We start from the raw sequence: 27,887 nt of genomic DNA, 5'->3' as shown, positions 1-27,887 counted from the left end.
TCAACAAACCGGCCGGGCAGGACCGGACCGAACCGGACCGGGCCGGCCCAGAGGCCGCGGGCAGAGGCCGTCGACGCGATGAGCGTGGCTGAGGTGGAAGGTCACATCGCGCAGCGATACCGGATCCGCCGGCGGCTGGGGAAGGGGGTCAGTAAGAATAATAATAATAATAATAATAATAATAATAATAATAATAATATTTGTTAAGCGCCTTCTATGTGCCAAGCCCTGTTCTATGCGCTGGGGGGTACAAGGTGATCAGGTTGTCCCATGTGGGGCTCACAGTCTTCATCCCCATTTGACAGTTGAGGGAACTGAGGCCCGGAGAATCAATCAGTCGTATTTATTGAGCGCTTACTGTGTGCAGAGCACTGGACTAAGCGCTTGGGAAGTACAAGCTGGCAACCTAGAGAGACGGTCCCTACCCAACAGTGGGCTCACAGTCTAGAAGGGGCAGACAGAGAGCAAAACCAAACATACTAACAAAATAAAATGAATAGAATAGCTAGGTGCAAGTAAAATAAATAAATAAGTAGAGTAATAAATATGTACAAACATATATACGTATATACAGGTGCTGAGGGGAAGGGAAGGAGGTAAGATGAGGGGGATGGAGAGGGGGACGAGGGGGAGAAGTTAAGTGACTTGCCCAGTCAATCAATCAATCAATCGTATTTATTGAGCGCTTACTGTGTGCAGAGCACTGTACTAAGCGCTTGGGAAGTACAAGTTGGCAAAGTCACACAGCTGACAAGTGGCGGAGCCGGGATTGGGCAGGCCGGTGGAGGGGTTGGGGGTGTTTGTGTGTGTGTGAAGAGAAGGGGCATTCATTCATTCATTCAATCGTATTTATTGAGCGCTTACTGTGTGCAGTCAATCAATCAATCGTATTTATTGAGCGCTTACTGTGCGCAGAGCACTGTACTAAGCGCTTGGGAAGTACAAGTTGGCAACATCTAGATTCGGTCCCTACCCAACAGCGGGCTCACAGTCTAGAAGGGGGAGACAGACAACAAAGCATATTAACCAAATAAAATAAGTAGAATAAATGTGTACAAGTAAAATAAATAGAGTAATAATTCTGTACAAACGTATATACAGGTGCTGTGGGGAGGACAAAGGGGAGGATGGAGAGAGGAAGGAGGGGGCTCAGTCTGGGAAGGCCTCCTGGAGGAGGTTGGAGAAGGAGGTCTTCCTCTCATCACTTCCAGTGTGGTCCGCTCAGAAAGGGGGGCGGGGGTGTGAGGGTAAGAAGTGTGTAAGGGGGTGCGAGGGTGGGATCAATGATGAGGCCCAAGGGGGGAGTGAGGGGAGCGCTTAGAACAGTGCTTTGCACATAGTAAGCGCTTAATAAATGCCATTATTATAATCGGTGTGGTCAGAGACCAAATTCATTCATTCATTCATTCACTCGTAGTTATTGAGCACTTACTGTGCGCGGAGCACTGTACTAAGCACTTGGAAAGTACAGTTCAACAAAGAGAGACAATCCCTGCCCACCCAGGGGCTCACCGTCTAGAAGGGGGGAGACAGACATCAAAACAAGCAAACAGGCATCCATTGATATAAATATATAGAAGTATAGATCTTTGGAGAAGCAGCGTGGCTCAGTGGAAAGAGCCCGGGCTCGGGAGTCAGAGGTCATGGGTTCTAATCCCAGCTCCGCCACTTGTCAGCTGTGTGACTTTGGGCAAGTCACTTAACATCTCTGTGCCTCAGTTTCCTCATCTGTAAAATGGGGATTAAGACTGTGAACCCCATGTGGGACAAACTGATTACCTTGTATTCCCCCACCCCCAGCGCTTAGAACGGTGCTTTGCAAATAGTAAGCGTTTATCAAATGCCATTATTATTATTATCTGTACACATCATTAATAAAAATATACAGAATTATAAATATGTACACATATACACTCAAGTGCTGCAGGGAGGCGGGTAGAGCAGAGGGAGCGAGTGGGGGTGATGGGGAGGGGAGGAGGAGCAGAGGAAAAGGGGGGCTCAGGCTGGGAAGCGCTCCTGGAGGAGGTGAGCTGTCAGTAGGGCTTTGAAGGGGGAAGTGTGCTAGTTTGGCGGATGTGAGGAGGGAGGGCATTCCAGGCCAGAGGTAGGACGTGGGCCAAGGGTGGACGGTGGGACGGTCGAGAACGAGGCCCAGTAAGGAGGTTAGTGGCGTTAGAGGAGCAGAGGGTGCGGGCTGGGCTGGAGAAGGAGAGAAGGAAGGTGAGGTAAGAAGGGGCAAGGTGATGGAGAGGTTTGAAGCCAATAGTGTAGGGACTGGGTTTGGGGGACTTCACCCAACCTAAGCCTGCCCACCATGATCCTGCACCACCCCCTACCCTTCCTGCCCGATGCCCCCCACCGTGTCCTCTAACAAACAGTCCGTCCCCACTGCCCCCCACCCTCTGCCCTGCCCATCATCCATCTCCTTGCATGCCCCATCCTGTCCCTAGCCCCTGTAGCCTTTCCTGTGACATTCATCCATCCATTCATTCATTCAGTTGTATTTTTTGAGCACCTACTGTGTGCAGAGGTGCACTCATCCTTCCTTCCTCTCCCCCTCCTCTCCCTCTCCACCCCCCTGCCTTACCTCCTTCCCTTCCCCACAGCACCTGTATATATGTATATATGTTTGTATGTATTTATTACTCTATTTATTTATTTTACTTGTACATATCTATTCTATTTATTTTATTTTGTTAATATGTTTTGTTTTGTTCTCTGTCTCCCCCTTCTAGACTGTGAGCCCACTGTTGGGTAGGGACCGTCTCTATATGTTGCCAACTTGTACTTCCCAAATGCTTAGTACAGTGCTCTGCACACAGTAAGCGCTCAATAAATACGATTGATTGATGATTGATTGATTGCAGAGCACTGTACTGAGCTCTTGGGAACGTGCACTAGAACAAAAAACAGATGCATTCCCTGCCCACACTGAAGCAGTTCAACTCAGTCATATTTATTGAGCGCTTACTGTGTACAAAGCACTGCATTAAGCACTTGGGAGAGCACAATACGACAATAAACGGACATATCTCTTACCCACCATGATGCCCTTCTCTTGTCTCTCCAGGCATATGGCATCGTTTGGAAAGCCGTGGACCGCAGAACGGGAGAGACTGTGGCTATCAAAAAGATCTATGACGCTTTCAGAAACAGGACAGATGCCCAGGTTAGGGCTCCTTTTATAAACTAGGCTTTTCTAGATGGGGTAGTACTGTCTGTGAGGTGGGGCTGGAGGAAAGAGGGTGTGATATGCAAAGCACTGTACTGAGTGCCTGGGAGAGTACAAAACACTAGAGTTCGTAGATGGATCAAGTCAATGGTATTTGAGTGCTCACTGTGCACAAAGCACTGTACTCACTTGGGAGAGTACTCTAAAACAGAGTTGGTAGATATGTTCCCTGCCCATCTTTTGTGTGACCTGGGGCAAGTCACTTAGCTTCTCAGTGCCTCAGTTACCTCGTGTAAAATGAGGATTAAACCTGTGAAGCCCATGTGGGACAGGGGCTGTGTCCAATGTGATGAGAAGAGTGCTTGGCACATAGTAGGTGCTCAACAAATACCATTATTATTATTATGATCTTGTATTTACCCCAGCGCTTAATAGAGCGCCTGGCACATAATAAGTGCTTACAAGCACCCTAAAAACAGCAACAACAACAACCAAAAAAAAAATGAGCTTACATTCTATAGGAGGATGTTTGTGCATTCCAGTGTAGAATTTGGTGAATGACAATAATAATAATAATAATTATGGTATTTAAGTGCTTACTATGTGCGAAGCACCTCCACGTTGGCCCTGCCCATGCCCTCCATGGTTCTCTAAACTTCAACATGGTTTCACCTCAGCCTGTAGATTTCCCGAGCCTGTAGATTTCCCGACTGTGATTTTCCTCTCAGTCTCCTCAGTGACCCCAGCTCCACCGTCCTGAGCAACTCTAGCCCAGAAGGCCAGGTCTGCAGAGCACACACAGCTGCTCTCTGTCTCTGTGGGCAAAGACCCCTGGGCACCTGCCACACACACACCTGAGAGGCCCATACATCGAACCCACCCCCCCCACACCTCGCTGCTGGGCAGGGTCTTCTAGCTAACCTTTTTATCATTATTATTATCATTATTATTATTCATTTTAATGGTATTTGTTACACGCTGTCTATGTGCCAGGCACTGCACTAAGCACTGGGGTGAACACAAACTAGTCAGGTTGGTCACAGTCCCTGTCCCACATGGGGCTCACAGTCCCCCTTTTGCACATGAGGGAACTGAGGCCCAAAGAAGTCAAGTGATGTGGCCCAAGGTAACATAGCAGACGGTTGGCAGAGCCGAGATAAGAATCCAGGTCCTTCGGGCTCCCAGGTCCGGGCTCTAGCCACTAGGCTACGCTGCTTCCCGCTGCTGTTCAGGTTGTGTTCCTGGGTGTGTTGGAATCCCAAGGAAATCTCCCATCCAAGGAGTCCCAGGGCGAGAACCTTGTAGAAGCAGAATGGCTTAGTGGTTAAAGCCTGAGCCTGGGAGTCAGAAGGACCCGTGTTCCCATCCTGACTTTGTCACTCGTCTGCCGTGTGACCTCGGGCAAGTCACTTCACTTTTCTACACCTCAGTTGCCTCATCTGTAAAATGGGGCTTTAACATTGTGAGCCCCATGAGGGATATGGACCGTGTCCAACCTGATTAGCTTGTATATACCCCAGTGCCTGGCATGTAGAAAGTGCTAACAAGTATCATTTAAAAGAAAAAAAGAAAAAGAGAGCCTCAGAGAGGTGAGAATTGTGGCCCTCGGAAGATGACGTCTGCTGCTAGGTCTGACTCATTTCATTTTTTTCCAGAGAACCTTCCGGGAAATCATGTTCCTGCAGGTAAGCTGCTGCTGGGAGAGTCCTCCAGGGATCTCCTGTTCCCACCATCTTCCCTGACTCATCAATCAGTGGTATTTATTGAGCGCTTACTGTGTGCCGAGCACTTGGGACAAGAAAATATAAGAAAGGTGGTGTACACATTCCCTGCCCACAACAAGCTTACAGTCTAGAGGGACGGTCTATAGTCAGTCAACCAATCAGTAGTATTTATTGAGCACTATGTGTAGAGCACTGTACTAAGTGCTTGGGAGAATACAACACAACAGGGTTAGGAGTCAAGTTCCCTGCCCACAATGAGCTTACAGTCTACAGGCACAGCCTAGTCAACCAATCAATCAATGGTATTTGTTGAACGCTTACTATGTGCAGAGCACTGTACTAGATGCTTGGGAGGGAACAGTACAATCAAGTTGGCAGACACATTCCCTGCACACAACGAACTTTCATCTACAGGGGAAGACACAATTAAATCTCAGATTGGAAAAACGGCAGAGTAGAAGGCTGTGTCCCACGTGGGGCTCAAAGCTTTAAACCCCATTTTACAGATGAGGTAACTGAGGCACAGAGAAGTTAAGTGACTTGCCCAAGGTCAGACAGCAGGCAAGTGGCAGAAGCGGAATTAGAACTCCCAGGCCCAGACGCTTTCCTCTAGGCCACGCTGCTCCTCTAACCTCCTGACCTCTAACCTCTGCCCCCTGACCTGTGGGGACCCTGTCTGTCCCCACAGGAGTTTGGAGACCACCCCAATATCATCAAGCTCTTAGATGTCATCCGGGCAGAGAACGACAAAGACATCTACCTTGTCTTTGAGACTATGGGTAAGGCCCAAACACCCAAACATCTCCTTGAGTTCTAGGGGATGAGGGCGGAGCGGGGCTGGGGGTGGGATTGTCTCCCGGCTCTGGGCTTATATTACTAGTGTTATAGTCTTTCTTAATTGCTTATTGTGTGCCAAGCACTGTTCTAAGCGCTGGGGTAGATACAAGTGTATCAGGCTGGAAACAGTGTCTGTCCTACATGGGGCTCACAGTGTAACAGATCAGAAGAACAGGTACTGAATCCCCATTTTACAGATGAGGAGACTGAGGCCCAGAGGACTGAAGAGACTTGCCCAAGGTCCCACAGGAGACGAGTGGTGGAGGCTGGATTAGAACCCAGGTCCTTTGACTCCCAGGCCTGGGCTCTTTCCACTATGCCACACTACTTCTTGAGTGGAGGGGATCGATGGGAAGCAGGCATTTGAATGGTGTAACACCCCTGGGCAGAGAATAGGGTCAGAGGACATGTGTTCACTCTGTCTGGGGCTGCTTCTGGGGCCTGTCTTTGGGCCAGCGAGCAGGAAAAGAAGCTGGAGTTATGGGGGGACCCCGGAATGGGGGAGTCTCTTCTTCCCTGAGGCTTGCGAGAAGCAGGGTGCCCTACAGGAAAGTGGGGGGACCTGGGTTCTAATCCCAGCTCTGTCGCTTGCCTGCTGTCTGACCTTGGGCAAGTCACATCACTTGTCTGGGCCTCAGTTCCTTCACCTGTAAAATGGGGATTCAATACCTTTTCTTCCTACCCGCTAAACTGGGAGCCCCTTGTGGCATAGGGATTTTTGTCTGTACCCCAGCGCTGAGCACAGTGCTCAGCATATAATAAGCGCTCAATGCCTACCCCAATTATCTTGATTATTATAACAGGAGAGACTCCATTAGGAACTAAAGGCGGGCGGGACACTTGACCTCTGGAGGTCCCTTCCCGCCCTGAGACTCCGAGAACCGGCGGGAAGGGGCCCTGAATTCACAGTGTGGCGGTGGGGCTACTCAAGGCATCCCTGCTGAGGCCCAGTGAGCCGCTGAGCTGGAAAACGGTGGGATCTGAACTCCCCGGCTGCTCTGTGCCTGGCAGAAACAGACTTGCATGCCGTGATCAAGAAGGGGACCTTGCTGAAAGACATCCATAAGTCTTACATCCTGTACCAGCTGTTGAAAGCCTCCAAGTTCCTCCACTCGGGCAACGTCATTCACCGGGACCAGAAGGTAAGCCAGAGTCCTGGCCCCCTGCCCTCACCCCCGCCCCTGAGGCTGGCAGACCAGCGTTTTTGTTTTTAAAGGTGTTTGTTCAGCACTTACTGTGTGCCAGGCACTGTACTAAGGGCTAGAGCAGATACAAGCTAATCAGGTTGGATGCAGTCCCTGTCCCACATGGGGCTCACAGTCTTAATCCCCATTTTACAGATGAGGCAACTGAGGTACAGAAAATAATAATAATAATAATGGCATTTATTAGGCACTTACTATGTGCAAGGCACTGTTCTAAGCACTGGAAGTGAAGTGACTTGCCCAGAGTCTCACAGCAGACAAGTGGCAGAGGCAGGATTAGAACCTTCCTCAATCTCCATTTTATTCAGTCAGTCAACTAAGCACTTGATAGAAGACAACTCGTGTGGGCAGGGAATGTGTCTGTTATATTGAACTCTCCCAAGCACTAATATTCTGCTGTGCACACAGGAAGCGCTCAATAAATCCGATTGATTGATACAACACAACAGAAGTAGCAGACACCTTTCCTGCCCATAACGAGCTTCCGGTCTAGAGGAGATGCCAGAAAGAGACCCTGCTTTTGGCCACGCTACGGTGTGCCCTCACACACCCAGCCCTACTGTCTTCCTCAGTCTCATTCAATTGATGTCCAATTGAGTGGCCACTGGTAGCACTAAAGACCCATCCCCATCACACAGATAAGGTAACTGAGGCACAGAGACTCAATCAGTCAATCGATGGCGTTTATTGAGCGTGAACTCTGCGCAGAGCACTATATGAAGTGCTCGGGAGAGTGCAGTGCAACACAATTACCAGACACATTCCCTGCCCAGTCTAGAGGAGTGAAGTGACTGGCTTATATGTGACGGAGCCAGGATTAGAACCCAGGTCCTCTGACTCTCAAGCCCAGGCTTCTTCCACTGGGCCACACTGCTTTTCATTCTTCCCTGCTTAGACTATGAGCCCTGTGTTCAGGGACTGAGCCAATCTGATTTTCCTGTATCTCCTCCAGTGATTAGCACAGTGATCATTATTGACCCCTGAAGTCCTGTTTGGGAGAAGCAGCGTGGCCTAGTGGACTAAACACAGGCCTGAGAGTCAGAGGACCTGGGTTCTAATCCCAGCTCCGCCACTTGTCTGCTGTGTGGCTTCGGGCAAGTCACTTCACTCATCTGTGCCTCAGTTCCCTCTTCTGTAAAATGGGGATGAAGACCGTGAGCCCCCCATGAGATGTAATCTGTATCCAACCTGATTAGCTTGTATCTACCCCAGTGCTTAACACAGCCCCTGGCCCACAGTACGCACTTAACAAGTACCACTAAAGTAAAAAAAAAAGCCAGACTGTGTTGTCACCTGTTGAGCATGCGGTTGGCTCTTCTGGCCCCTCCCCGGGCCCCCCCAAAAGGCTGGTGCCAGCCTGGTCTGTCAGAGGGGGGGGTCTCCCCCCACGGACAGAGGGCCCGGGAGGAAGGGTAGCTGAAGGTCCTGCCTCCTCCCGGCAGCCCTCCAACGTGCTCCTGGACGCGGCCTGCTCCGTGAAGCTCTGTGACTTTGGCCTGGCCCGCTCGCTGCGCCAGCTGCACCGGGAGCCAGGCAGCCCGGCCCTGACCGAGTACGTGGCCACCCGCTGGTACCGGGCCCCCGAGATCCTCCTGTCATCCCCTCGGTGAGCCCGGGCCTGGGGCAAGCTCAGGAGGAGGCGGGGAGGTCAGGTGGTTGCGGCGGGCCATGGGCGTGAGGCGGGGGATGGACCGGGATCGGGATCTGGGAGCCCCAACTTTCCGAGGCTGGAGCTTCCGGCAGATGGGGGTGACGGGGGTCGCCTCCACCACAGTGCAGGACAGAGAGAGTGTTACCTGAGCGGTCCCTGGTGACTTGGCTTGGGCTGTGGGAAGGAGGGAAATGTGGTGGCCCTGGGTGGGGGGGGGCGGCCGCTGTCCCCCCAACAGTCGTCCCAGCTCTCTGCAGCCAGAAGGCAGGGTTCTGGGCCAGCTGACCGGACCCCGGAGCAGGCTAAAGAACGGGCCGGCTCCCGGGCTGGAGTCACCAGGGGAGGGGAGGGGAGGGGGCAACAGAAATCCCCAGAAGTCTGGCTTATGTCCTTACCCAGTCCAGCCTAGGGCAGCCTGGGGTTGAAATGCCAAGCCTAAGGATACAGGGAAGAACCTCTCTGGTCTTGGGTTAACAGCAGGCTCCCGGGGGCAGAACACTACTCTCTGGTCTTGGCGCTACCCCAGTCCTTCAATCTCAGTACCTTCCACCCTCTAACCCAAGCTCCCCGCAGCTTGCTAAGCCCTTAACAGGTCATCCTTTCCATCTCCTGCCTCCTAGCTCTCCCCAGAGGAGCTCTCTCAGGGGAAGTCTTTCTCTCTCAGGGGACAGAGACCTCCATTGAGAAGCAACATGACCTAATGATTGGAGCACAGGCCTTGGAGTCAGAAAGACCTGGATTTTAATCCCAACTCCACCACTTGCCTGCTGGGTGACCTTGGGCAAGTCACTTCACTTCTCTGGGCCTCTGTTTCCTCATCTGGAAAATGGGGATTGAGACTGTGAGCCCCATATGGGACCGGGACTCTGTGTATCTTCCCCAGCACTTAGTACAGTACCTGGCAGGTAGGAAGCGCTTAACAAATACCACAGTGATTATTATCATCACCCTCCCCTCCCCTTGCCTATTCCCAGGGACAGGGAAGCTCACCCTGTCTCTGGCCTGGGCCTAAAAGTTGAGCCTACGCTTTCCTACCCTAACCTCCCTAGAAGAGGGGAGAGCCCCCCTGCGCCTTGGGAAGCGCAGGGTGCCTGACGCATGTCCCTTCTCCCTCAGCCACTTGGGAATTCCCACAATCCTCCGCAAGCGGGGCATGGGGGTGGCTCTGAGTGTTCCGGTAGGAAGATCGGGATAGAGGAGCCGTTCACGGCCACCAGTAGGTAGGAGGGGCGGGGACAGGAACGAGGGGGGAAGCTGCTGGGTTGTTAGCCACAGTCCCCGGCCCCCACAGGTACACGCCGGGAGTGGACATGTGGAGCATTGGCTGTATCCTGGGGGAGATGCTGCTGGGGAAACCACTATTCCCCGGGACGTCCACCATCAACCAGCTGGAACACATCCTCAGGGTCATCCCGGTCCCTTCCCAGCAGGGTGAGTGGACCAGGGGGGTGGAGCACCCCGCAGGGGGAGGGCACAGGAGACGGGGAGACAGGGAGCAGGTTGTCTAGGAGGACTCCACAGCAGGGAGGAGACAGAAGTCCAGCCTAGTGCAGGCGGGCAGGAAACTGGGCTGAGGAAAGCAGAAACATCCTCTTGGGCAGCCCAGGCCAAGCCCCTGGCAGAAGTAGGGGGCGGGATCTGAGGTGGGCTGAGTCCTGAGGGATCTATGCAGCGTGGCCTGGTGGCTAGATCCTGGCCCTGGGAGTCGGAAGGACCTGGGTTCTACTTCTGGCTCTGCCACATGTCAATTTTGTGACTTTGGGCAAGTCACTTCACTTCTCTGGGCCTCAGTTCCCACATCTTTAAAATGGGGATGGAGACTCTGAGCCCCATGTGAGGCAGGGACTGTGTCCAACCTGATTAGCTTATATTTGTACCAACACTTAGTACAGTGTCTGGCACATAGTAAGCACTTAACAAATACTATAAAAAAATTAGGCTGTCAGTTCCTTGTGGGCTGGGAACATGTCTACCAACTCTGTTGTACTCTCCCATCAGCTTAGTACAGTGGTCTGCACACAGTAAGCGCTTAATAAATACCAGTGACTGATTGTCTGGTCTGGGAGCAGGGGAAGAACTGATCCCTGGGCAGAGTGGAAGGAGTGATAGTTATGGGGTTTTCTGTGGTGAAACACCCCAAAGAACCCCTGAGCCTGTGGCAGGGTACCTAGCAGCAAGAACTCAGGGCTGGGAGTCAGAAGATGCAGATTCTAATCCCACTTTCCTGCTATGTGACACTGGGCAAGTCACTTCTCTGAGGCTCAGTTTTCTCATCTGTAAAATGGTTATGAAGTGCCTGTTCTCCCCCAGCCTCAGACATGCAATTCTATGTCCAATCGGATTATCTTGTTCTACTCCCACACTTAGCACAGTAAGGCCTCAACAAATGCCCCAGTTATTAGTATTATTATATTCATTAAGCCAACCCAGACTTTCCCCCAAGCAGAACCAGGCAGGGTTCTTCACCCTTCCACTCCCCACTGGGAATGATCCTTGGGTGGACCACCCCATCCCCACACCTGCCATGACTTGAATCCGTGGACCAGCCCTGCAGAAAGTTCGGGTTCATCCCCTAGCTGAGCCCAGGGCCCGGAAAGACAGCTGCCCCCAGGGGGTTGGAGGTGACCGGGACCCTTCCTTGGAAGGGAGATTACAGTGGGGATGCAAAGTGCACAGGGGTGCTCAGGTCTGCTGGGACGCAGGTTTTCACCGTACGTTTTGGATAAGGCCCTGCCAGGGAAATGGGAAACGGTCTCCCGACCTCAGGGGATGCAGAGCTATGTAGCAGCGGAATAATAATAATAATGATGGCGTTTATTAAGTGCTTACTATGTGCAAAGCACTGTTCTAAGTGCTGGGGAGGTTACAAGGTGATCAGGTTGCCCCACGGGGGGGCTCACAGTCTTAATCCCCATTTTACAGATGAGGGAACTGAGGCACATAGAAGTTAAGTGACTTACCTAAAGTCACACACCTGACAATTGGTGGAGCTGGGATTTTGAACCCATGAGCTCTGACTCCAAAGCCCGTGCTCTTTCCACTGAATGGGGGTGGGGGTGGGAGTGGGGGAGTGGGGTGTGTGTGTGTGTGTGTGTGTGTGTGTGTGTGTGTAGTGCCCCCCCACCTCACCTCCTTCCCCTCCCCACAGCACCTGTATATATGTATATATGTTTGTACATATTTATTACTCTTATTTTGTTGATATGTTTTGTTTTGTTCTCTGTCTCCCCCTTCTAGACTGTGAGCCCACTGTTGGGTAGGGACCGTCTCTATATGTTGCCAACTTGTACTTCCCAAGCGCTTAGTACAGTGCACACAGTAAGCGCTCAATAAATACGATTGAATGAATGAATGAATGTCAGCCACGGCGGGCTATAAGGCAGATTTCTCTTACATGCCGTTCTTCCAGAACACAACCCCCCTCGCCTCTCCCTCCCTCCCCCACCACTGCGTTATCACAGGACTGACTGTATTTCACTGTGCGGAGGACAAGAGATTAAAAAGCTGTTTCCTGGGGATAAAAGGAGAGGACTGGCCCAGGGAAAATCGGACGGCTCCAACCGCACTGGGTCGATCACAAGAACACAAGATGGAACCCAGGCCCAGGGTGCCTCCTTTTTTTCCCCAGGCTTCCCCTGTGATGAGGCCTCCGTTCTCTGAGATTTGAGGCGTTCCCCCAGCAGCCCGGGGGTCGGGTTCCAGGGCCTCTCCCTCTTGCTAGTTCTGTTGTGCTGACCTCTCCCAAGTGCTTAGCCCAGTGCTCGGGACATCGAAAGCGCTCCATAAATACCATTGACTGTCTGCCCTGGGCATGGCGCTCCTCGTGACTTCTCTGCGCCTCTCACCCAGATGCCTTCACTTTGGCGTCCCCCTGGGCACCCACTGGGTGTCGCTGCCACTCCCAGAAATCTCCTAACACAGGCCATTGGCGTAAAAAAGGCAGTTGTTTTAATAACAATAATAATAATAATAATGGCATTTATTAAGTGCTTACTATGTGCAAAGCACTGTTCCAAGTGCCGGGGAGGTTACAAGGTGATCAGGTTGTCCCACGGAGGGCTCACAGTCTTAATCCCCATTTTACAGATGAGGTAACTGAGGCCCAGAGAAGTTAGGTGACTTTTAAGTTTTGCTCGCCCCATCGCTTCTGTACTCAGGGTTTGGGGATGAGTCATCCCCACAATCCAAACACCATCACCCCCACGTTCACCCAAACCCATTCTCTCTTTTTTTTTAATGGTATTGGTTAAATTGGGTAAACACTTATTCTGTGCCCATGTTCCTATATGCAGAGACTGTCTACCAACTTTGTTATTGGTACTCTCCCAAGCTCTTAGTACAGTGCTCTGCACACTGTAAGCGCTCAGTAAATATGATTGACTGATGTGCCAGGCAGGGGGCTAGTAGATAGACCCAAGTATTCCAAACTGAGACCCAGGGGAAATTCCCTTTAGTATCCAGGAAGAGAAGCAGCGTGGCCGAGTGGATAGAGCCCGCCCGGGCCTGGGAGTCAGAAGGACCTGGGGTTTAATCCTGCCTCTGCCACTTGTCTGCTGCGTGACCTTGAACAACTCACTTCACTTCTCTGGGCCTCAATTCCCTCAACTGTAAAATGGGGATTAAGATTGTGAGCCCCATGCGGGACAGGGACTGTACCCAACTTGATTAGCTTGCCTCTACCCCAGCGCTTATTACAGTGCCTAGCACGTAGTATGTGCTTAACAAATACCATTAAAAAAACAAAACCCTTCACTTCTCTGGGCCTCAGTTCCCTCATCTATAAAATAGGGATTAAGACTGTGAGCCTCACATGGGACAGAGACTGTGTCCAGCCTGATTAGCTTGGATCTACCCCAGCGCTTAGTACTGTGCCTGGCACTTAGTAAGCACTTAACAAATACCATTTAAAAAAAACCCACCTAAATCACATCGCAGTGACTCACACCCCCAAGTCCACAAACTTCTGCAAACCCTCAAACTCTTATTATCTCTATAAACAAAGTTCTGTAAATAGACAAAGTTCTAAGAGAGTTTTCTCACAATAGCACATGGCTGACTCTTCCACAAGCCCATCAGTATGCTAAGCAACAAGGAGGCAGAAGCCAATCAACAAATAGGAACTACCGGGTACCTACTTATGCCAAGAACATCCTGGGCATCTGCTGCTGTGCGGGATACTGAACTGGGTGCTGAGCACTGTACCGTGCACCTACTCTAGGCAGAGCACTGCACACAGTACTTGGGAGAGTACAATAGAAGTCAAAATATGATTCTTGCCCTCCAGGGTCTTACAGCCTAATGGGGGAGACAGACGGACAAACCATTCACAGACAGGTGGAGGAGGAGAAAGAAACAAAACTACCGCAGAAGAATCAATAATGAACCAGTGTAAACTATGAATCGAGAATCTGCAGAAGAGAAGCAGCGTGGCCTAGTGGAAAGAGCCTGAGCCTGGGAGACGGAGGAACTAGGTTCTAATTCTGGCTCTGCTACTTGTCTGCTGTGTGACCTTGGGCAAGTCACTTCACTTTTCTGTGCCTCAGTTACCTCATCTGTAAAATGGGGATTAAGACCGTAAACCCCGTGTGGGACATGGACTGTGTCCAATCTGATTAACTTGTATCTACTCCCGTGCTTAGTACAGTGCCTTTCACATAATAATAGTAATAACTGTAGTATCTATTAAGCACTTACTATGTGTCAAGCACTGTTCTAAGTGCTGGGGTAGATACAAGCTCATCAGGTTGGAGAGAGTCCCTGTCCCACATGGGGCTCAGAGTGTGAGCAGGAAGGAGAACAGGTATTGAATCCCCATTTTACAAACTAAGTGCTTAACAAATACCATTTAAAAAAGTACTAAGGGTAGGTGAATAAATAAATGTAACTGTTAAGGGCTGCTGGGAAAGTCATCAGAGTGGTGGGGGGGCTTGGAAGACAGGGAGAGCTGTGGTCTGGTGGATTTGGGGAAGCAGCATGGCTCGGTGGAAAGAGCACGGGCTTTGGAGTCAGAGGTCATGGGTTCAAATCCCAGCTCCGCCACTTGTCAGCTGTGTGACTTTGGGCAAGTCACTTAACTTCTCAGTGCCTCAGTTACCTCATCTGTAAAATGGGGATTAAGACTGTGAGCCCCCCGTGGGACAACCTGATCACCTTGTAACCTCCCCAGCACTTAGAACAGTACAGCAAAGCACATAGTAAGCACTTAATAAATGTCATTATTATTATTATTATTTGAAGGAGAAGAGGAGTTCACAGCAGGAGGAAAGGTTCAAGGTGGGAGAGTTGAGACCAAGGCCCAGTGAAAAGGTTAGCTTTGGAGAGTCAAAGAATGCAAACTAGGAGGTAGTGGGAGAAGAGCTGGAAAAAAAGCAAGAGATCAGATGGCGTGCCTTAAAACCAAAGGTCAAGAAGAAGAAGAATTAAAAGAGATTATTAATTAAGAATAATAATAATTGTGGTATTCGTTAAGTGCTTACTATGTGCCAAGCACAGTACTAAGCCCGGGGGGAGATAGAGGATAATCAGGTCCTACATGGGACTCACAGTCTAAATAGGAAGGAGAACAGGTATTGCATCCCCATTTTGCAGGTGAGGGAACTGAGGGACCAAGAAGTTAAGTGACTTGCCCAAGATCAGACAGCATGATGAATGAATGATGCATAACAATTGGAAGTTTTTGCAGAGTGGGGAGATATGAGTTGAATGGTCTCTTAGAAATAGAGTCCAGTCAATCCATGGTATTTATTGAGCGCTTGTTATGTGCAGAGCATTCCTTCATTCATCCATTCATTCAATCATACAGGACCGCCCAGAAGCTTGCAACTCTGACTGCTGTAAAATCCAGCTGCTATTTCCTCCACCGCATTTCCCAGATCCACCCCCTTCCTCTTCATCCAAAAGGCCACTACTCTGGTCCTGGTCCTCATCATAGTCCAGCTAGATTCCCGCATCAGCCTCCTCACTGGTCTCCCTTGCCTTCAGCCTTATCCAGTCCACTCTTGGGCCAGCTCCTCTGCAAAATGAGGATTCAATACCCTGTTCCCTCTCCTACTTAGACTGTGAGCCCCATGTGGAACAGGGCTGTGTCCGATCTATGTATGGATTGTATCCATCCCAGCGCTTAGTTCAGTGGGTGGCACATAGTAGGAATTTAACAAATGCCACAATTTAAGCTCCTTTGGATCTGGGATCGTACCAGTCTACTGTATTGTACTTTCCTGAGTGCTTACTATGGGCCAGACACTGTGCTGAGTGCTGGGGTAGATATAAGGTAATCGGGGTGGACACAATACCCGTCCCACATGGGGCTCACAGTCTTAATCCCCATTTTATTCATTCATTCATTCAGTCAGTCATATTTATTGAGCACTTATGGTGTACAGAGCACTGTACTAAGTGCTTGGAAAGTAAAATTCAGCAACAAAAAGAGAAAATCCCTGGCCACACAGGGCTTAGAGATGAAGGAACTGAGGCACAAAGAAGTGAAATGACTTCCCAAGTTTGCACACCATTCCATGGTGGAGCAGCCTTAGGATCTTGGTGAATTTCTCAGGGCAGCCAAAGTGTTTTAGCAATTTCCCCGGGTGGTGCCCGGCCCGACTGCTAATGAGGGGATTAGGGGCGGGCCAGAGCCCTGTGGGAGAAGAGGGCAGTGGGTGCCCAGGGTCTTTGAGGATGCGAGATTTGGGTCTCCTGGGGTCTAGGAAGGGCTCTGGTTGGTCTGCCACCCCCTAGCTCAGTTCATTTCTCACCCCAACTCTATCCACAGACCTCCTGGCTATCCAATCCAATTTCAGCGCTTCGGTCATCAACCGCATGTGCCCGAAGTGAGTAGTGCTGGGCACAAGGGCAAGGGGCTCCCTCCCACGGTGTCACCCCCACTTCCATCCACCGCGCCACCCCCCCAACATGCCACTCCTGCACCCTCCTACAATGCCACTCCTGTTCCCTCCTAACATACCCCCTCCTGCTCCCTCCCTCCCCTGTGGCTTAAAGCCCAGTGATTCCCCTCTGCCTCTTCGCCACAGCATGGTTCCTTCCCCCACTAGCTGCAGGCACTTGTGGGGCACTAATTGTAGGCCGGGTACTGCCACCCCACTTCCCCCTCCACCTTCCGCAGGCAGCGCACGTCCTTGGACGCCATCCTGCCCCCCTCCACGCCCCCGGAGGCCCTGGACCTACTGAAGCGGCTGCTCGTGTTTAATCCGGACAAGCGGCTGACGGCGGGCGAGGCCCTGCAACACCCCTACGTGAAACGGTGGGGAGCCCCCAGGAGGGACACTGGCTGGCGCGGGAGCCCCCGGCGGCCACCAGTTTCCCTCTCCCCCATCCGCCTGGCACCCTCCCCAACCCCAGCCCCCCGGATCCCCTCGATAGGTTCCACTGCCCGGCCAAGGAGCCCGTCCTGGACTCTGATGTGATGCTCCCCGTGGACGACGACGTACAGCTCTCTGTGGCCGAGTATCGGAACAAGCTCTATGAGGTGCCATTCATTCGCTCATTCAATCATATTTATTGAGCGCTTACTGTGTGCAGAGCACTGTACTGAGCACTTGGGAAGTACAAGTTAGCAACATATGGAGATGGTCCCTACCCAACAGCGGGATCTCCTCCCATCCTCCCCCCGGGGTCAGAGCGGTACAGTCAGGGCACGGGGTGAGGGGCTAACTTAGGCCCAAGCGGCAGCTCCCACCCCAGCAACTTTCTCCTCGCAGATGATCCTGGAGAGGAAAGGGGCACAGCGTCCCCAGAAGCAGGAGGCCCAGCAAGGAAGCATCCCCGACGCAGGCCCGGCGGAGCCCAGACCACCCGGCCCCAAGGCCCCAGTGGGCCCCGGAGCCCCTCGTGGTGACCAGCGGGAGGCTCAGGCCCGCCTTCTGAGGGCCACTTCCCCGCCCGCTGCCGGTGCTCTCCCCGACCGGAGAGAGGAGGTGGCCACACCCCGGCAACAGCCGTCCAGTACCCACCTGGCAGCAGCTAAGCCTTTCACCCATCCCAGCACCCAGGGTAGGCGGGTAAGGGCGTGGGCAGGCAGTGGTCAGCACGGGGCTTGAGGGAGCGGGGGAGGAGGAGGAGACGTCAGACCTGCTGGGCATGAAGTCGTGCCCCTACGAAGAGCGACCCGGGCCAAGTCGGCTCGTGTCGGGGCTCCGGTCTCGTCCTGAGTTTCCACAACTAGGGAACATGTCTGCCACCTGTATTGTTTTGTCCTTTCTAAAACGCTTAATCCAGTGCTCTGCGCCCCGTAGGCACTCAATAAATACCCTTGATGGATTGACCGATTGACTCCAGCAAGCAGGAATAGAGGGTAGAGGGTCTTCCCAGGCCTCACAGCCAGGGAGGCCAGTCCAACTCGCTCCCTTACAGGGTGGATCCGAGGGCGTCCCCGGGTCAGGGGGTTGGGGATGGAAGGACCAGCCATGAGCTGTGTTCTCCCCCAGGGACTCCCGTCCCTCTTATGCTGCAAGGGGACCAGAGACCCTTCAGCCTCCCAACCCCCACACCTTTCCTATTGGGACTGGAGCTCCGATTTTCTCAACTCTGGTTCCTCTTAGGCTCTATCTTTCTCTACCCTGTTTCCAGTCCTTGGTCTCTCTCCGTTCCTTTGTGTGTCTCTTTGTGCTGCAGTCCCTGGGCGTGTGTATCTCTTGATCCTTGTGTCTCTTTCGGTTGCTCTGTCTGTCTCTGTGTGTCTTTCTCTGTGTCCCTGTCTGTGTGTGTGTGTCTGTCCGTGTGTGTCTGTCTGTCTGTCTGTCTGAATGTAAGGCCTGGCGCTAGGTGGTTCCAAGCCTGAGATCCCCTGGAGAGTTGGGGTCAAGCCAGTCCACATTTGGCTCTCTTTCAGGGCAGGCCCAAACTGGTTTACCCTCATCACCCCTGACTCCCAGGAGTCCCCTCCCCTCCCTTCACCTCTGCCCTTTCCTCTATTAGACACGGCTGGCAGGGGCATAAGGGGCCTCAGGACCAGGCACAACTCAGCTCCCCCTGTGCCTGGGCAGCAGAGAGGCACATCTGCCACTGGGAGAGGGGGCAGGCCACCTGCCAACAAGAGCTCGGTCACCAACCATTCCGCTGCGGACCACGATGGCCTGACCTGGGTGAGTGTGTCCATGCCGCGGCTGCCTACCTCCCAGCCCCCTGCGAACCTCCGGTGGGGGAGCTGACCTCCCTGCCTCAGAGTCATTTGATTGGCATTTCCTTCTTTCAGTCTTTCCTGGGGGTGGAGAAACGGGGCTGGTAGGGCAGAGATGAATGGGATCTCGGTGGGCGGGGTCCCCTCAATTTACCAGACCATAATCAACTTTAGAAAATGCCCATTCTGAAACTGAATGGAGCCATTTTAACTTAACACAATTTCCACACAAGATTAGAGGCCTCCTGAGACAGATTAAGCCAAAAGTTTCCTGCAATCAAGCACCGAGAGTCACTTCCTCATCACCAGGCCCTCTCTCTTGGGGGAAGGCATGTGGTTGCCTAAAAACTAGCCCCTTGGGTGAGTGATGGCAGAGGCGAGGCCCAGGCCCTGCCGGGAAAAGCCAGCCTCTCCCAGGCTTTCCTCACCATTCGGCTGCCACTCCAGTGCTCCAATCACATCGGCACTGTCAGTCCGCCCCATTCCTTTCTCCTCCTTCCTCCACCGCTGCCCAGCCCACACATGCTCTCCTTCACCCGAAATCGCTCGCGGGCATCTGACTGGATGGATGGATCAGCAACCAGATGGAGGGTTGGACCGGGGCATCCAAAATCGCTCCGGGGCATCTGACTATTTGGCCAGATGGATGGACAGACAGAAAGCTAGACTGGGGCAGCAGCACCAACCAGCTGCCCGCATTGATCCAGACTGTGGTCCCGTTTACCAGGGCACACCAGATCCAGAATGGCAGCCAGTCCCTGGCCCAGCCATAAACCCAGCCTACCCGTCTTGGGGCTCCAGCAGCCCCCTCCCTTCCCATCCGTTTGCAGTTCCTCCTTCCCCTCTCTCTCATCCCTTGGGACCCTCCCCACCCAATTCCCTCTTTCCCTCCCCATGTGGTGGAAAGCACAGTGGGTCGGGCTAGGGCCCAGTCCGATGCTTGTCTCTCTCTGTCTCTCTCTTTCTCGTCCCTCATCCACTGGAGCCTCCCCTGGGTGCGGCAGGCTGTGAAGCAGCTTGGGCAGTGGCTCCTCAGGGGCCTCGGGACGTGTCAGAACCCATCCCAGGGCAGGCGAGGCAGGATCTTCCTCAGCTCCCAACTCCCTCCTCTCCCGCCCCCACCCCCCCGCCCCCAGCACCCACCACAAGCTTGGCACCTCCTCCCATCACCCTGCCGCTGACTCTGCAGGCTGGTAGGAGGGCAGGGAGGTCTGTCTCAGCGTGCCAGGCTGGCACAGAGCCTGCCTACCGAGCAGGGGTCTGGCCTGGAATCCACCCACCCAGCTTGCAGAACAACGCCCATCCCCACCAGCTCAGTTTCAGGGCCCAGGGGTGGGGGCGAGGGAGAGGGGGAAGAGGAGCAGGAGGAGGGAGGGAATGACTATAATGATGACTTCCTCCTCACCTGGGGCCTAGAACATAGTCCATGTCACTCTGGTCCTGCCTCCTTCTCCCTCCTGCTACCCCGTCCTGGGGTATGGGAATGGGGCTGCCCCACTCTGGGGAGGGGTGGGGGTCCCGCTGCATCCCTCCCCTGGGCCTGCTGCTGGCCTGGTGGCCTGGCTTCATCCTTCTCCATCGCCACAGCTTCTCTCTGGCCCTTGTGGGAGGTGGAGTTGAGAAGAAGACCAGCTGAGAAGATTTTTGGGAGCAAGAGCATCAGCAAAGACAGAAGTGGTTGTCGGGGAGGGAGGGGTGAGGATGGGTGGCTGATCTCAAGCGTCCAGAGCTGGGGGAGAGGCCCACGGTGGGGTGGGCCAAGCCGAGCTCATGAACAAAGACCCGGGGCCTAGGGCCCAGGCTGCTGCTAACCCCTGTGGCAGGCTCTGAACCCCAGCCTCTTCCCTGATCCCCCTGCAGAGGTGAAGGAGTCCCTGCCAGTTCTACCCTTGGGGCACAGGCCCTGCCCTTCCCCCTCCCCCTTCCAGTTGGAGAGGCCCCAACCCCACCTTACCCCCGACATCTGAGGGTTCTCAGGCTCTGCCGCCATCATGGGGGAGGAAGGGAGGAATGGGGGGCCTTGGAGGGTCAGGCTGGACCTGGGGGTGGGGGGTGGTGGTGTTCTTAACCAATGCTCCCATCCTAGTGGAAAGAGCATGGGCCTGGGAATCAGAGGACCAGGATTCTCGGGATTCCTGAGTCCCCTCATCTGTAAAATAGGGCTTCAGTACTTCTCCTCCCTCCTGCTTAGACTACAAGCTCCGTGAGGAACAGGGGCTGTGTCCGACCTGATAATCTGTTATTTACTCCAGTGCATAGTACCGTGCTTGGCACATAGTAAATTCTTGGAATATACTATTATTATTAATTATCCTCTCACCTGAGCCTGTGCCAAGCCTGCCTGGTGCCTGGACCACCATCGCTCCCTCCTTCCCTCCCTCCCTTCCTCCCAGGTAACCTACCGACCAATCACAGGGCCAGCACAGCTCAGCTCACGCTGTCCGCACATGTCCTCCGGACATGTTCATGACAGACCTCAACCGAACGGTCATGGATTTAGCCAGGCTTGATATCCCGGGGGTCACCCGCTCTCTCAGTCTGAGGGCGATGGGGCACCCGGGACAACCCCGGCTGGACTGACTCCCCCTACCTCCTTCCCAGGCATCGAGAGGAGCAGAGATGTGGGGATTGTCGGCCCCCGGCCCTGCCCACCAATCCTTAGCAACCCAGGCCCAGGCCGCCATCATCAACCAGCCCCTGACCCGGAAGGATCCCCCTCCGCTGGGCCCTGTGATGGCGACAACCGCCCACCTGGTCAGTGTCTGAGATCCCGCTCAGGAGCCACTGTCCCAGCCTTCCCAGATGGCGCTGCCCACAACTGGCTGGCAGCATTAGCTGTTTCCCTCAAGAGCCTAATCCCCCAAATCCCCACCATCCCGGCCCCTCCTCAGGCCCACCCTCCCCTCATCGCCCCACGGCCCCCCACCGCCCGCGCCCTGCACCGGTCCACCCCATCCCTCCTCTGACGGATCTCGGCTTTCTTCCCCAGAACCCTCGACAGCCCGTGGATCCTGACAGGGACGCCCAGCCCGGCCCCAAGCCCAGTAGGAAAATGTTTCAGGCCACGGCCCATCGGGGGGCGACTGGAGACTCCAAGGCCACCCTGGGCAGCTACTCCCAGGCCTACGGCACCATCTGCCAATCCGCCCTGCGGGGCCTTTCCCTCAGCCCTGCCCTGGCCCCGTCGGCCGCAGCCCTGGGCACCGCGCAGCCCTGAGCCCGCACACGTGCACAGACGCTTACCCCACACATGCACACCCCCTCATTCCCTCCCTGCTGTGTGCCCACAGCCACCCACTCCCCCTCCAGTGTGTTCCCGAGGTCTGCTCACGCAATACTGCCCCACGCCTCCACACTTGTCCCCACATGCACAACCCTCCCCGTCCACCCCCGGCCCCACCAAACACAGACTCCTCCCATATAACGCCTTTTCACATGTGCCCACCCGCCCATCCACCGCGTCCACGTTCGTGGATTCCAACCAGAAGTGGGGGTGTTCTCCTCCCCAGGCCTCGTGGTCAGGGTCGGAGGCCCGAAGGAAACAGCTTCCCCGGTCTTGTTCTGCCCCGGGCTCTCAGCTGGAGTCTTCTCCCTTGGTTGGCATCTCCCCCCACTGGTCTGTACCTCCTGTGGGCTTCACCCCATTGCCACCTAGCTCTGGGCCTGTCAGAGGCTCCTCAGCAAAGGCTCTCTGTCTTCTCAGCCCTGCCCCTCCTAGAGTCTCCCACTCCAGCCCATCGGCCCGTCCCCCCCTGTTCTGGACTTGCCAGACAATAAAGATTTTCTCTCTTCTCAGCCCTGCCTCCTCCTGAATGTCCCTCTCCGGCCCCTCTCCACCCCACCTGCCGGTTCCTCTCAGCAGTGCTGGGGGGGGCTGACACTAGACAAAGCCCCTTCCCAAGCCTCAGACCAGGAAGCCAGGGGTCCCTCTGCACGTGCTCTCCAGGAAAGAGGGGTGGGACCCTGACTTCCCAAGCTTCCTCTCAGACCTAGTCTGCACCCCAGCAATCACCCAGCCCCAACTGTTAGGAAGGCAGGAGACACCCCCACCCCCCCCCCCAGTCTTTTCTCAGGCCCACCAAGCTCTCTCTGGTGAGCCAGAAGGCCCGACGTCACCAGAGAGGACCTCTGCCCCTCCACTGCTCCCTGGGCTGCCGACAGTCTTTACCCGATCCCTCGGCTCCCTTCTGGGACCGGAAAACATCAAACGGCCTTTCCTAGTCTGTTTGGAAGACTCTGGGCTGAATAGAACTCAAGTATTGCGTCTGACCAATTCAGATCAGGATGTTAACTTTTCTCTGGCCTTGCCAGACTCCAGTCAAAGCCCCCCAGAATGGAGCTGAAGGGCCCCGGGGGGTGCTGAGGAGTCTGGCTCCTCTGACAACTCTGGCCCTGGAGGATTTATTCTGGAACTGAACTTAGTCCTGGGAGAGAGAGAGACAGAGAGACCAAGAGAGACACTGAGACACACAAAGAGACAGAGAAACAGACACAGAGAGAGTGAGAAACAGAGAGAGAGAAAGTGAATCCATCCTGTCCTGTGCTTTCCTGAAAAGACTCTGGCTTGGATCTTGCCAGTGACAGAAAGCAGATTTTTTTTTTAATGGTATTAGTTAAGCAATTAATTTGTGCAGGGCACATCGTCCAGTGGTTAGAGCACGGGCCTCGGAATCAGAAGGACCTGGGTTCTAATTCCGACTCTGCCATTTCTCTGCTGTGTGATCTTGGGCAAGTGACTTAACTTCTCTCTGCCTCAGTTACCTCATCTGTAAAATGGGGATTGAGACTGTGAGCCCTATGTGGGACAGGGACTGCCTATCCCGATTATCTTGTATCCACCCCAGCACTAAGTACAGTGCCTGGCGCATAGTAAGTGCTTAACAAATACCACACGTTATTGTTATTACTAAGGGCTGAGGTGAGACATAGAAAAATGAAGTGACTTTATTGTGGCAGGGAGGGAGGGATTTGTTATGCTCTTATTATGTGCCAGGAACTGGACTAAGTTCATCAGGTTGAACACAGTCCATGTCCCAAATAGGGCTCCCAATCTTAACCCCCATTTTACAGATGAAGGAACTGAGGCACAGAGTAGTGAATTGACTTTTTTTGGTATTTGTTAAGCACTTACTAGGTGCCAAAGCACTATCCTGAATGCTAGGGCAGATACAACGTGGAAAACTCCATGTTCCACATGGGCCCTCACAGTCTTTATTCCCATTTTACAGGTGAAGTAACTGAGGTGCAGAGAAATGAAGTGACTTGCCCAAGGTCACCCAGCAGACAAGTGGCAGAGCAGAGATTAGAACTCAGGTCCTTCTGCCTCTGAGGCCTGGGCTCTTTCCACTACACCATGCTGCTTCTCTACTGGTAAAAACTTCCCTCTTCTTCATCATGGCTCATCGTGGCAGTGAGGCCACTGATGTGGAAAACACAGGGCACTCTCCTTTCTCGGCTGACTGCTCTTATCACCATGTCCTAATGTTACAGGTTGCTTTGAAACAGGACAGACCAAGTGACCGAACAGAATTTGCAGAGCAAACCAAGGGGAACCGGGAGAGTCAAAGAGGCCATCGGAGGGAAAGGAGGTCAATCAATCAATCAATCAATCAATCAATCAATCGTATTTATTGAGCGCTTACTGTGTGCAGAGCACTGTACTAAGCACTTGGGAAGTACAAGTTGGCAACATATAGAGACGGTCCCTACCCAACAGTGGGCTCACAGTCTAGAAGGGGAAGACAGAGAACAAAACCAAACATATTAACAAAATAAAATAAATAGAATAGATAGGTACAAGTAAAATAAATAAATAAATAGAGTAATAAATATGTACAAACATATATACATACATACAGGTGCTGTGGGGGAGGGAAGGAGGTAAGACGGGGGATGAGGAGGGGGAGAGGAAGGAGGGGGCTCAGTCTGGGAAGGCCTCCTGGAGGAGGTGAGCTCTCAGTAGGGCCTTGAAGGGAGGAAGAGAGGTAGCTTGGCGGATGGGCAGAGGGAGGGCATTCCAGGCCCGGGGGATGACGTGGGCCGGGGGGTCGATGGCGGGACAGGCGAGAGCGAGGTACAGTGAGGAGATCAGCGGTGGAGGAGCGGAGGGTGCGGACTGGGCTGTAGAAGGAGAGAAGGGAGGTGAGGTAGGAGGGGGCGAGGTGATGGAGAGCCTTGAAGCCCAGGGTGAGGAGTTTCTGCCTGATGCGCAGATTGATTGGTAGCCACTGGAGATTTTTGAGGAGGGGAGTAACATGCCCAGAGCGTTTCTGGACAAAGACAATCCGGGCAGCGGCGTGAAGTATGGATTGAAGTGGGGAGAGACACGAGGATGGGAGATCAGAGAGAAGGCTGATACAGTAGTCCAGACGGGATAGGATGAGAGCTTGAACAAGCAGGGTAGCGGTTTGGATGGAGAGGAAAGGGAGGATCTTGGCAATGTTGCGGAGCTGAGACTGGCAGGTTTTGGTGACGGCTTGGATGTGAAGGGTGAACGAGAGAGCGGCGTTGAGGATGACACCAAGTTTGCGCGCTTGTGAGATGGGAAGGATGGTAGTGCCATCAACAGTGATGGGAAAGTCAGGGAGAGGGCAGGGTTTGGGAGGGAAGACAAGGAGTTCAGTCTTCAACATGTTGAGCTTTAGGTGGTGGGCAGACATCTAGATGGAGATGTCCTGAAGGCAGGAGGAGATGCGAGCCTGGAGGGAGGGAGAGAGAGCAGGGGCAGAGGTGTAGATTGTGAGCCCGCCTTCTAGACTGTGAGCCCGCTGTTGGGTAGGGACTGTCTCTATGTGTTGCCGACTTGTACTTCCCAAGTGCTTAGTACAGTGCTCTGCACACAGTAAGCGCTCAATAAATACGATTGATTGATTTCGGTGTCATCAGCGTAGAGGTGATAGTTGAAGCCGTGGGAGTGAATGAGGTCACCAAGGGAGTGAGGTCTTAATATTACAAGATGGAAAGCCCTTCCCCAAGGGAGGAGACCCAAAAAGAGTAGCAGGTCCAGTGAGAAGAAATGTGGCTTAGTGGAAAGAGCACGGGCCTGGGTGTCAGAAAGACCATGGTTCTAATCCAGCCTCGGCTACTTGTCTGCTGTGTGATCTTGGGCAAGTCTATTCCCTCCTCTGTGCCTCAGTTCCCTCACATATAAAATGGAGATTAAGATGGTGAGTCCTATGTGGGACAGGGACCGTGTCTAACCCGATTAGCTTGTATCTACCCAAGTGCTTAGTACAATTCCTGGCCCAGGGTAAGCACTTAACAAATACTATAAAAAAATAAGTGCAAATGAGAAATTTCAGAGCCAAAAAGGAGTATAAAAAATCACTTGCAAGGGCTGTCAAAGCTAATAAATAAAAAAAGAGTCAAATATATGAGAAGCCAGGAATCAGCTACGCAACCCGTGGGGGTCTCTTGATGGTGAGTGAGGAAGGAACAGATGCCAGGGCGGGGAGAGTATGGAAAGACAAAGGATGAGATGCCCCCGCCCTCCGCTCTCCACCCCCCGTACCTCTGACCCAGGAAACGGCACTCTCGGTTCAGGATGCTGCCGGCTTCAGGCTCACACAAGGTCAAGCCCCTTGATGGGTTGTATTTGTTGAGTACCTCCTAAGGACAGAGGACTGTACTTCAGTTTTTTTATGGCATCAGGACCGTGCCCGGCAGTGTACATGGGAACGTGGACCTACTGATGTGTCAAGTGCTTAGAACAGTGCTTTGCACGTAGTAAGCGCTTAATGACATTAAAAAAAAATTCTCCCCAACCCTAGTCCAATGCCCCTCCTCCCTGACATGCATCACACGCCCACCCCCCACCCCCACCCCTGACTTCCTCCAGCCGTCTCCCCGTCCTCTCGGGGGTCTCCCTGGGTCCCAGAGCACCCCCCAGTGAGCTTTCTCCTCTAAACCCAGCTCGGGGAGGGACCACCTCACACACCGCGGCCTCCAGCCTCCAGCAGTCACTAGAAGCTCGTTACGTGCAGAGAACTTGTCTGCTAATTCTGCTGCAGTGGATGCTCCCAAGCACTTGGTATAACACTGCACTTGGTAAGCGCTCAATAAATACCATTCTGTGATTGATTGGAGCCCTCCCCTTTTCTCCCTCTGCCCCAATCTCAAGACAGCCACTACCACGGCCCAACTAGGCTCCTTTAGTCCTGCTCGGTCCGCCTGTGCCCTGTCTCCCTGCAGAGGTGGCAAGGGTTGTCGGGCGGAGGGGAATAGGGGAGAGCATGTGTTTTCAGGCACGTGTGCCTCCCTGGGGGTCTACGTGTATGTGATTGTGCGTGTGGCCCCTCCATGTGAACAATGTCTACCGCCAGGCGTACCCACCGAGTGTGCATGGGTCCCTGTATGTTCTTGAAGATTGAAACACAGCGCACACGCACTACGGTTGCAATGAGTGCCTGCACGTAGACATGTTCTTGTGCCCAGGGGAGCTCACAGAAAAGAAACTCTGAGACCGATTGGCCAATCTGAGAAATGCACATCATTTATTTCATTAGTGTCACGGGGGTTGTTTGGAGCGACTGTTGGGGCTCCTGAAGGCAGGATTGGTTGGGTGGGGGGGAGGCGGGGAGCAGCCACTAGTTCCGTGGGGTGGGGGGCGGGGGCGGGGCGGGAGGGAGAAGAGCCTAGGGACGAATTCCACAGGTTCCGAGCTGGTTCTAAGCCATCCTGGAGCTGAGGGCCTCCTTTTGTGGTGGGGGGGTCAGTGGCGTGAGGCCACCCTAGCCCAGACGGCTGCTGTAGCCTCCTAACCCCACCCCAGGAGCCTCGGGAGGTGGGAGGCCCCCGAGAACCAGAGCCAAGATCCTCTTTGACTTGGGCCTGGGGCAGAGAGGGAGTTGGGAGCAGGGAGGAGACTAGGGGGCCTAGCTGGGGGCAAGAGGTAGGCTTGGGGGAGACACGTCTAGCCGGAAGCGGGGGCGGCCCTGAGAGGGGAGCAGGGAAACTCTTCCTCGGAGGGTGGTAGGGGCCTCCGGCCGGCCGCCTCTCGGACCCAAGTGCAAGGTGCCCCCTGACCCCGGCCCCTCCGATACCATCACCACCATCACCACGGGGAACCAGTCCAGACCCCCTACCTGGCCGGGCAGACCCTCTCCCTCAGGTAAAGCCGCTCTGCCCTCCCCCCGGCCCCACCCCCCCACCGCAAACCCACGTCCCC

The 27,887-nt window shown here is 53.6% G+C and overlaps 1 protein-coding gene across 1 annotated transcript; it reads left to right on the top strand.

Moving 5' to 3' along the window:
- MAPK15 (mitogen-activated protein kinase 15) lies at nucleotides 1–22,516 on the top strand. The gene is made up of 14 exons (XM_038745989.1): nucleotides 1–147; nucleotides 3,071–3,169; nucleotides 4,828–4,857; nucleotides 5,585–5,675; nucleotides 6,745–6,875; nucleotides 8,381–8,544; nucleotides 9,881–10,020; nucleotides 16,358–16,415; nucleotides 16,709–16,846; nucleotides 16,966–17,071; nucleotides 17,304–17,595; nucleotides 18,520–18,686; nucleotides 21,323–21,475; nucleotides 21,711–22,516. Exons 1-14 carry the CDS (start codon nucleotides 79–81, stop codon nucleotides 21,936–21,938), a joined length of 1,866 nt encoding a protein of 621 aa, XP_038601917.1. The 5' UTR covers nucleotides 1–78; the 3' UTR covers nucleotides 21,939–22,516.
- Nucleotides 22,517–27,887: the final 5,371 nt, after the last annotated feature.

Source organism: Tachyglossus aculeatus, chromosome 4, assembly GCF_015852505.1.
Source record: "Tachyglossus aculeatus isolate mTacAcu1 chromosome 4, mTacAcu1.pri, whole genome shotgun sequence".
Classification (NCBI taxonomy): Eukaryota; Metazoa; Chordata; class Mammalia; order Monotremata; family Tachyglossidae; genus Tachyglossus; species Tachyglossus aculeatus.
This window is presented reverse-complemented; position numbering and strand designations above follow the sequence as displayed.

Bases quoted from the DNA above. Each gene is read 5' to 3' on its own strand.
- MAPK15 (XM_038745989.1), top strand. From the start codon at position 79: ATGAGCGTGGCTGAGGTGGAAGGTCACATCGCGCAGCGATACCGGATC. The intron at 6,876-8,380 runs GTAAGCCAGAGT...TCCTCCCGGCAG, and splicing joins TCATTCACCGGGACCAGAAG to CCCTCCAACGTGCTCCTGGA. The intron at 17,072-17,303 runs GTGCCATTCATT...TTCTCCTCGCAG, and splicing joins ATCGGAACAAGCTCTATGAG to ATGATCCTGGAGAGGAAAGG.